The sequence below is a fragment of the Aulonocara sp. 'chitande type north' Nkhata Bay genome, linkage group LG7 (genome assembly GCF_057382095.1).
Source record: "Aulonocara sp. 'chitande type north' Nkhata Bay isolate Kocher_YH1m ecotype deep benthic linkage group LG7, A_spYH_male_GT1.1, whole genome shotgun sequence".
Taxonomy (NCBI): domain Eukaryota; kingdom Metazoa; phylum Chordata; class Actinopteri; order Cichliformes; family Cichlidae; genus Aulonocara; species Aulonocara sp. 'chitande type north' Nkhata Bay.
In genome coordinates, this window is record NC_141350.1 from 59601241 (window position 1) to 59611982 (window position 10742).

Consider the following 10742-nt stretch of genomic DNA (forward strand, 5'->3'; position numbering starts at 1 on the left):
CTAGTGACTGACCCAGTCACCAAACATGTCCGGCGCCCGCCGCACACGCTGTGGTCTGGAACGGGGTGTGGACCTGAAGGAAGGGTGCTGTTCTGGTCCTTCAGCCCCATCCACGTAAGGCTGAACAGGGCTGGCTGGCAACCCACTACCATCTCCTTGAGCGGGTGGCGGAGAGCCAGCTCTCAGGGAAGCACCAGTATCTGGTTGATCTGCCCCAGCTGGGGTCTCCCACAAGTCGAAGGGGCCGAAATCAATGTCAGAATCGCTTTCGTCGAGCGCTGGAGGAGGCACCTCGGTGGGTGCTGCCTGGTCGGAGTCTTGGAAGACCCAGCTGTTGTCCAGCGGTGTTCTTGAGTGATAAGGCTTGAGTCTGTCGTGATGAACCACTTTAGCCTTTGCTCGGGGCCCCTTTTTAATGCAGTAGACTAAATCATCCAACAGGCCCACTACGAAGTAGGGGCCCTCATAGGAAGGCAGAAACTTGCGAACCTTGTGTCGCACTCTCTTGGTCCCTTTGATCAGATGCCACACTGCAGCGCCGACTGGATACTGAACTTGGCAGATATTCTTATCGTACTGTTTCTTAGCGCGCTCAACAGATTTCCCGAGAGCCTCCCGTGCCAGTTGGTGGGAAAGCTCCAGCCTTTCCCTGAGTTGCACCACATACTGTGGTGTAGTGCAGTTGGGGGTGTCGTCGGCCGGCAGACCCGCGACCAGGTCAATAGGCTCGGTTATCTCTCGGCCCAGAAGCATCATGTTTGGGGTCAATCCTGTGGAACTGTGCTTAGTTGCCCGATAAGCCATGACAGCATAGGGGATCATTATATCCCAGTCCCAGTGGCAGCGCTCCGCGGTGGTGGCTAAGGCCTTCTGCAGGGTAGCATTAAAACGCTCTACCTGGCCATCGGACTGTGGATGAAAGGGCGTGGTGCGTGTCTTTTTGATTCCGAACAGTTCACACATCCCCTGGAACACAGCCGACTCAAAGTTGGTGCCCTGGTCGCTATGCAGAGACTGTGGGGCTCCATATCTACATACCCACTCCGCAACAACCTTTCCTGCCACCGTGGGCGCTTGTGCATCGGGGACTGGATAAGCCTCCACCCACTTGCTGAAGTAGTCTTGTACCACCAATATGAATCGGTTATGCCTTTCTGTTTCGTTCAACGGTCCCATCAGATCGACTGCAATCCTCTCCATGGGGGCGCCAACACGTACCGTGCCCATCGCTGCCTGGGGGGTTTTTGGGGGCCGCGCCCTTTCAGCACAACTGGTGCAAGTGCGGCACCACAGGGTCACATCATCTTTCATGTTGTACCAGTAGTACCTATTCTTCAAGCGTGCCAGGGTCCTTTCTGCCCCAAAGTGGCCACCCACTGGGCCATCGTGCATCTGCTGCATTACGGAGTGACGATAGGCGTGAGGCAGAAGGATTTGGGGGAAAAACACATTACTTTCTGTACAGTGGAATTTCCTCACCAGCACTCCATCTTTTAGGTACAGTCTCTTCCACTGCGCCCAGTAGGCTTTGGTTGCGGGGCTGCATGCCGCTACATCGGCCCAGACGGGCCGACCTTCCCCTTTTTCCTTCCATTCCCAAACTGGGCCTATATCCACATCGTTCTTCTGGCTAGCCAAGAGCTGTTCTGGGGTCCAGCCACTGAACAAGCTAGTGTGATGGGACTCATCCACCCGGTGGATATTTGGGCAGGTGTCGTGGCTACTACTGGAACAACAGTCCACTGCTGCTACGGGTGCACACTCTGGTTCTGCTACCCGGCTTTTCCCATCGGTACCATCAGGCCCCACTACCCCCACTGGGGGCTGCCCTGGGGGGGTCATGCTGGAACCACAGTCCTCTAAGTTACACTGCACACCTTTATGCTCGAACCGGTCGCTGTTGATGGTGGGCTCTGGGAGTGTGCACGGGCATGAAGCGCGGCAGGGTCTCCTGGAAAGTGCATCCGCATTCTGGTGGTTTTTCCCAGGTCGGTGCAGCACCTGGAAGTTATACTCTGCCAGCTTCTCCAACCAGCGGGCCAGCTGGCCCTCGGGCTCCCTCAGCCTGGTCAGCCAGCGGAGGCTGCTATGGTCAGTCCGGACAGTGAACGGCCTACCCAGCAGGTACTGTCTGAAGTGGGAAGTGAACGCCACAACCGCCAGAAGCTCTCGCCTGGTCGTACAATAGTTTTGTTCGGTAGCCGACAGCCGCCTGCTCCCATAGGCCAAGACCCGCTCTTCGCCCCCTTGCACTTGGGAGAGAATCGCTCCAATCCCACAATTGCTGGCATCAGTGTCGAGGAAGAAGTCACCCTGGTCCAGTGGGTAACCCAGGACAGGGGCTGCTGTAAGCCGTCTTTTTAATTCCTGGAATGCTCCCTGGCAGTCGGCAGTCCAGTTAAAACGGGCATACTTCTTAGTGAGTTCGTGGAGGGGTTTAGCCACTGTGGCAAAGTCCTCCACGAACCGGCGGTAGTATGAGGCTAAGCCAACAAACTGACGCACTTCTGTGACGGTCCGCGGTGCAGGCCAGTCCGTCACCTGCTGGACTTTCTGGGGGTCCGTGGAAATACCTCCAGCAGAGATGATATGGCCCAGATAGGCCACCTGCTCCCGAAACAGGCAGCATTTAGATGGCTTCAGTTTTAGGTTGGCTCCACGCAATCTGATGAACACTTGCTCGAGCCGCTCCAGCATCTGGGTGCTATCCTGGCCCAGGACAATGATGTCATCTAGGTACACTAGGCATGTCTCCCACTGCAGCCCAGCCAGGACTCTGTCCATAAGCCTTTGGAATGTGGCCGGTGCGTTGCACAGTCCAAACGGCATCACATTCCACTCGAACAATCCCTTACGGGTACAAAATGCAGCTGCTTTTCGGGCTCTGGGGGTCATCTCTACCTGCCAGTACCCTGAAGTCAGGTCTAGTGTACTGAAGTACTTGGCAGTAGAAAGCGTGTCAAGGGTGTCCTGGATGCGTGGCAGGGGATAAGCGTCTTTAAGGGTTCGCTCATTTAGTGGTCTATAGTCCACGCATAGTCTGGGACTCTGGTCCTTCTTCTTCACCATCACAATTGGAGCAGCCCAGCCGCTATTGCTAGGTTGAGCTAGCCCAGCCTCCAAGCTCTGCTGTACTTGCTGGTCGGCCGCTATTTGTTTGTCCCCTGCCATCCTGCGCGGCGGGTGCTTAACTGGTGGCCCTGGCGTGGTCAGGATGTCATGCTGGACAACACCAGTGCGACCAAGGTCATTCGGGCCAGTGGAGAAGACATCACTGTAGGACCTCAGCAGGCCTGCCAGATCGTAGCGGGCAACGTGAGTCAAACCGGGGCTGCTCTCGGCGTAAAGGGCCTGCAAATGGCTTGGTACAGAAGCAGGGGGAGTACCATTAAGTTCGAGGGCTGCCAGGACCCTTGGTGGGCGACCCCCCGACCCCTCCAGGACCTGCACGGGCTGAAGAACCCCTGCCACGGCACCACGCTTTAAGGTGACAGCTGCGGCCCCAGGGTTAAAGACTCTGATTGGGATGCTAGAGGGTTTACTAGGTTGCACAACTGCGTGAGCTACCAGTACTTGGTGCTTCTCCACAAAGCCCTTTGTAGGGCTTAGCATCATGTCTCTATGGGCGGCACAGTGGGAGCTGGAAAACCCGGGGACCACATACTCGCAGCCTGGTTCCAAAACCGTAGTGCGTGCCACCCTAACAACAAGCACCTGGGGTCGAGGGCCCACGCCAGAACATGGTATCTTTTCATTAAACAGGGTTATCTCTTGGCGGCCGTAGTCTAAGCAAGCGCACGATTGTTGCAGGAAAGGGTGCCCCAGAATAACTTCAGTGCCTTCAGCCATGTCGGCCAAAAGAAAGTCTACATTTTCAACACCGCTCCCCACCTGTACAGGCAGGATGACCTCGCCCAGAACGGCCAATCCCTCTGGACCAATGCCTTGTAGAGTCTGAGCAATGGATGCCTGCACCTGAGGTCTTGACTCTGCGGGGATGGTGTTAAACTAGTGGAGGGGCAGCACATTCCGCCGTGCACCAGAATCCAGCAAGGCCCGTATTTCCCGTCCCTGTATTGCTATCTGGACACACATCACATCTTGGCCTCCGTTGTGGAACACTGTGCCTGGGTCAGGGGCTGGGCCTCTAGCAGCTTTTACAGGCTTTTGGGCAGGTGAGCGAGGAGAGGGGCAGTTCCTCTGTAGATGTCCTATGCCGGAGCAGTTATGGCAAACAGCCTCCTTCCTGCTTGACCTGTTAGATGTGCTCCAGCTTTGGCGCCCACGCTGGATAGGTCTTTGGGCCCTCTCCGGTGGTTCATAACTTAGCATATGAACACTCTCCCGTAATGCAGCTGTTCGGGTCCCCTGTGCTGTAGAGACTCGTGGCCCTGGCTGCATAAGCTGTGTGACTGCCCTGGCGGCCCTTTTCGTTGTCTCGAACCTGTGGGCGATTTCATAGGCTCTTGCCAGGGTGCGTGGTTGTTCTTCCAACAATTTCTGGACCATTTCAGCATCTGCCAAAGCATTAGTGAAGATCTCTACAGCAATGCAGTCCTGCTCCAGCTCGGAGCGGTTGGCATACACAATGGAAACCTTCTCGTATATATCATCTCTGAGGGTGTGCAGGGCCTCACCTGGTTTCCGGATTCTCTGCCGTAGCTCAATGCCAATGGCTGCTGCATGCTCTGAACACGGCCCATAGGCAGCCTCCACCTCCTCCACAATCCTCTGGTAACTCCAGCGAGCAGATTTGGGGTTTTTGTGGATTATGGTTCCAGCTGCGCCCCTCAGGCTGAATCTCAGTTGGACAGCCATGGTGTTCTCCGTCCAGCAGTTGGCCTTTGCACAGGTCTCGAACTGATAGAGAAAGTCTTTCCATGACCCTGACCCATCGAAATGGTCTGGTTGTAATGTGGGAATTTTCTCCTTGCCCCTCGTCTGTCCATCAGCACTACAATCTGCAAAACCCCCGTCTTGCACTACACCAGGAAAACAGCCGCGTGGCCCTGGCATGGCTTGTTTTGAACTGTGACCCTGGTCATGCTTGCAAAGCCCACACCCCCCATCTGGTGCTGGTATTGCCATGCGAGTTGTTGGGGAAAAATAGCCCTGAGCTGGCATTTCATAGCTGTACTGCGCAGGTTGGGGTATACCCGGCATAATGTGTAGCTTCGCTGGCTCAGTAAACGGCGTTTTTCTAGGGACACTGCAGGTACAGTTCATGGCGGTGAATGGCTGGCTGCATGGCCGAGATGTAACAATCCGAGGTGGGTGATCATGCGAGCCATGCTGTCCCACTGTGAGCGGTGTAGATGCAGTGTTACCAGGGCCTCCGCAGTCTGAGCACTGCAACTGCTTAAACTCACTGCACACTGCATTCTGCTTCGCTATTGGTGTTAAGAAAGGGTTGGTGTGAGCTGAAGGTGGCGGGGTGAGATGCCATGCAGCCTCAAACTCCGTCGTATAGACTGCTGCTATGCTCGCCGCTGGCGTTAACTCTATGTCCGTGATGAAGGGGTTGCTGCTGTGGATTCTATTGTTTACATAAGTGGCACGGTCCACATTAGCTGTGCCACTCTCTGGGGTTTCTGGCAAAAATGGGTTGCTGCTCTTACTGAAGTACATTCCCATGCCATCCCCTTCAGCATCTCTCGGAGCCGCCATTTTCTCTGTCGTCCGAGGGAAAAGAGAAAAAGAAAGTTCGCTCCCTCTCTCTCGGCGCTTTGCGGAGTTTTATCCCGGACGAGCCCCCAGTGTTACCGCGCCAGATCCGCGGCCCCGAACCGTAGTAAGGAAACCTCTGGCAGTTACTTGACTCGCAGCCGGCAACAGCTTACTATACAGGTCAACTCCGCTAGCAAGAAGATCGAGGGAGGCGTAGGAAACTGCTTTACCGAACCTTTATTTCTCCTCCAAGGCACGAACACCGCGTACAGTGGGCTGAAACAGTTTACTCACAGCGGGCATCGCCGATACAACTTTGGCTGCCGAGGGAGTTATTATATTCCTTTTATTTACTTTCTCTTCGTCTCTTCTGTAGTTAACCGTTACTTTTCTTTTCCTTCTCCGCTCACCCTCACACACCCGACAGGCAGTTCCGCTACACACACCCGCATACATTTCCCATCAGGCTTCACCCTTAAAGGACCATGCCTGTAACAATGTCAATATAATAATAACCACTGCAGCCAAGAAGAGTGCCTGAGGAGCCCAGTTGTAAGTACGCTATTAAGACTCGACTGTACACCGTGTTCGTGTTTTCCTCCGAAAACAATAAGTTCCGTTGGAGCAGCCTTTCAACGCCTCTCTCTGTCTCTCGCAAGAAAAGTTGACCCACACAACAAAGTAAAGCTATTTTTCGGCTACGAGCCGACAGGGACCCCGCCGTATTAGTCAGAGGTCCCTTTACTACAGTTCGGAGTCGCGGACCTTCAGTAACAGTAATAAATCACACAGCAATAGTACATTCACGTTGTTGTAAAAAGCATGATAATATATTAAGTAATCCAAAGTATTCAGAATACGTTACTGTCATTGAGTAACGTAACGGAATACGTTACAGAATACATTTTGGGGCATGTATTCTGTATTCTGTAATGGAATACATTTTAAAAGTAACCTTCCCAACACTGCTAATACGGCGGGGTCCCTGTCGGCTCCTAGCCAAAAAATAGCTTTACTTTGTTGTGTGGGTCAACTTTTCTTGTGAGAGACAGAGAGGGGCGTTGAAAGGCTGCTCCAACGGAACTTATTGTTTTCGGAGGAAAACACGAACACGGTGTACAGTCGAGTCTTAATAGCTTACTTACAACTGGGCTCGTCAGGCACTCTTCTTGGCTGAAGTGGTTATTATTATATTTACATGCTTCCAGCTCCCGTTTGTCCTCAATGACAACTCGTACCTTTCCACTCCCCTTTTTCTCCCTCCTCGCGCTCACAGACTCATAACGTGTATGGCAGTCCATTCTCCCTGCAACACGGACTACACTGCCCATGATGCTACATTCTTTAGAGCTATGCTTGTAGCATTCTGCCTGTTAGCTTAGCACAACAACAACAACGAACCATGGCAACCGTAACGCTGCCGCCTGGAACAACAGAACGTAGCTGTCAAACAAAACCCAAACAGTCCTGACCCGCGACAATATGAAACAGGAAAGTACCGCAGTGTAATCCATTTATTTCAACAAAGTAACTGTATTCTGAATACCACCTTTTTAAACGGTAACTGTAACGGAATACAGTTACTCATATTTTGTATTTTAAATACGTAACGGCGGTACATGTATTCCGTTACTCCCCAACACTGAACATACGTAAGTCATTGATTAACACACATGCGATTATAAGTCACATTTTCAGAAATAGAATTTTGAATAGAAAGATTTTTTCATTCCTCATTTGAATACCTCTAAAGACTTAATTAATTCACTACAAAGGGACTGGGGGTTAAGGACAAGTTGGTGAACTGAAAATATGGGAAAAGAGTGGGGCCTTTAATTTTAAGCTGATAAATTGAGTGTGTGAGGGAGAGTGTTTTTTCCTGTTGGATTCAGTTGACTGAACACTTAAAAGAAAACTTGAAATGTGTAATATGAAAGATGCTTTGGCAAAAACAAGACTAGAGGTCCTGTTTTTCTGAAATAGGGTGAAGGCTCAGATCAAAGTCTAAGCTGGTACCGCATGTGCGTAATGTGGGTGCTTTGTAATCATCAGCATTGGCATAAACCTGGTGAATCTATCCTCCCATTTAAATGCAGCAGCAGTTGGGAGGAAAGAAAGAAAGAAAATGAGGTGAGATAAAAGAGTTCAAATACAGAGTTGGACAGAAAATGTAGAAACCTGAGAGGAACACAAGTCAAGACATTTTATTATTTTCAAGATATGTTCTTTAAAAGATCTGCTTTTGCATAAAAACAGGCACCGAAGTTGCACTAATGCATATAAACAGCTGCAGCTACACCTCTGCACACACAATGCCTGATCTAGAAATCTGCAAAAAGATACAGGCACATTATATGTCTGTTTTATTGTACATAGTTTTAAAAAAATGTACTTAAAATACAGCAGGAACACCATGATTTTAGTCTCATATTGTTTCTCAGCACTACACTTGCTGAGCTAATGTGAGAAAATAAAAGAAAATGATTGTTTTTACCTTTTTCAGGAAGGTGGTGATTATATTTGAGTTCAGACCGGTATCTTCCCTCTCCAGCTTTTTCCCAAACACTCATTGTAATTCTTCCTCTCAGTGCAGCGATGGATTTTTTGGAAGGAGATGCATCTTTGAAGCACTGCGTTTTGTAGTCGTGAGTTTGAAGTTGGTAAAATAACTACTCACTGCTTAATCAAAGCGCTGAAGACTTTTCTGTAATGCTCAGGTGTTCTGTGCTCACTGTGCTACCAGATGACTAAATGACACTTTAACCGAGATTGAACTGTGAATGGTGTCTTTGATGCCTCAATACCATATTTCTTTCCTATGCAAATAAGCAGAAGTCACACGTAATTCATAGCTTTATTACAGCTATATTAGATTTAATTAATCAATAAATATTATTGAATATAAAATTAATATCTTTGCATATGTTAATTTGAGTAATATATGCATATGCATATATACATATATATACATATATATATACACATATATATATATGTGTGTGTGTGATTCAAGAGAGAGAAACTTTGTTCTCAGGCTCCCTCAAGGTGTAAATGGAAAGTTTTGATGGAAAAAGCAGGTCATGTTGTTACTATACTAAGTTGACCAGTTCTCATTTATCATCTCACTATACTTACTATCCTCTCACAGGCATTTGAGCATGTGCATATCAGATATATGTATGTTATGCAGGAGTTGCTCCCAGTTATGTGGATTTTTTTTCTTCTTCTTCTTTTTTTTTTTTGCAGATGAATATTTCATCACTGCCGGATTCCACAGTAAACAGGGACGCAGCATCAGTTTATGGAGTTATGCGGTTCCGGAGCTCCTGCAATTTACACACTAAGTGCATAAACACATGTAAGCGCAAACACTCGAACGGTCTGGGATGCTCCCGCACAGCTGCATGCGTACTTATAGAAAGCGTAGGGTGGGACTTTAGTGATTCATACTCAGCACTGTGATTCAAAGGTTGTTTTAATTCTTACAGTTTCCTGTTTCAAACAGAGAGTGAGCAGCACACCTTCAGCTCCAGTGGCCTCAATTATAGAAAAAGTTCCTCTCAGGGTTGTGTTCAGAAAACTGTGGGTAGAAGTCTGTGTCAAAGTTCGTAATTTATTCAGTTTGACCTTGAGGTGCAAATATTTTGAACGCTGCTGCAGCACTCATTCGCCTTTACAACATAGCTGTGAAATTCATGATTACATCCACATAATGAGAGCTAATGCTGAGCCGCAGCGTGCTGTGCTATAATAGCGTTTAATTGTAAGAGTACAAAAGAATGTAAAAGTGCTCTCAGACTGTTGTGTTGTATGTGATAAACTGCAATGCGTCTTTGTTCTGTTTTGTGTTTTGATTATTTTATGAATTGGTGATGCACTCGAGTTGAAGAAAATCCTCAAGATGTAGGAGTCCAGCCTCTTAAGATGGGGGCTTGCTTTACAAGGAAACTATCTATAAAAATCTATATTTTTCTGTATATTTATTTTAGGAATGTGATTCAAGAGTTTCAGCCTGAAGTATACTTACCATACTTGGGTTGTTAGCAATAAACACACTGGGGCTTGAAAAACAGAACAACATATTGAAAATAAGTAAACTTCCCCATCCTGCCATTGTGAACCCTCTTGTTCTGATTTGATTAATAATAATTAATAAGACGCTATATATAATGAGTATCTTACTCACTCACTACTATGCCTATATTAGTTTGTAAGACTTGTTGAGCGTTACACAGTTGTGGGAAAATGATTTTCACAGGACTCTATTACAGCTTCAACAGGAATTAAGAGATTAGAAATGCAGCCAGTTGCGTCTAATCAAGTGCACTTGATTAAGTGATCATCAGCAAGTAGGAGCACCTCAACAACGGGAGATATTTTTCAATTTACTAGTCTGGAGCTTTCAGGTGTGGGTTAATTCAATCTTTCCAGCCAATTCACCCCAACCCCTTTCTAAATGCTCAGCTCAGACAGCATGTTAAATGTTAAAGTAAAGAATAATTAGAAAAAAAGAAAAGATTGTTTGGACGGATTTGCAAGAGAAAACCAAACCAAATATGCTTCTACGCAAACAACAAGATGTCACAGTCCAGGTGAGCTGTTGGAATTTTCCAGTGGGTTCCAGGTTCACCTTCATTCACCCATGGGCAGGGCTATCATTCCCTCAACTGTACAACCACTTGGAGCTGAACTGAAGCAATCAGACTCAGAGATTTAAAACCCACACTGACGCCTTCTCACCATCAGTTCGTCAACTAACCTATGTTGGTAACAGGCTCCTTCACTTTTGGCTACTGTCTCAGATTCACGTACGTACCTGTTTTTCTTTGTGCTGCAGTTTTCGGGACCCGTCACAGCTCATCCTCATCCTTTGGAAAGCTTCCAGCTTACACCTGCCTGCCGTCCTGCCACCTTTTGGAATCTCTGGAACCCAGGTCACTGTTCAGCTCACCCGGAGCTACGCCTTCTCCCCTCAGAGCTACTCCTACTCCACCTGCAATGTAAGCCACTCCTTCAGTTAAGACACACCTGAGAGAATCCTTTGGAACTTCCTAACCCCTCTCTGTCCTCTCTGC

At 48.6% G+C, this 10742-nt stretch overlaps 1 protein-coding gene across 1 annotated transcript; it reads right to left on the bottom strand.

The window, feature by feature from the left end:
• On the bottom strand, positions 1–5667 carry LOC147326438 (uncharacterized). The gene is made up of 2 exons (XM_086297784.1): positions 4099–5667; positions 1–4008 (listed from the first exon to the last, which is right to left on the bottom strand). The coding sequence occupies exons 1-2, from the start codon at positions 5665–5667 to the stop codon at positions 1–3; spliced, it is 5577 nt and encodes a 1858-aa protein (XP_086153910.1).
• Between the last annotated feature and the right edge of the window lie 5075 nt (positions 5668–10742).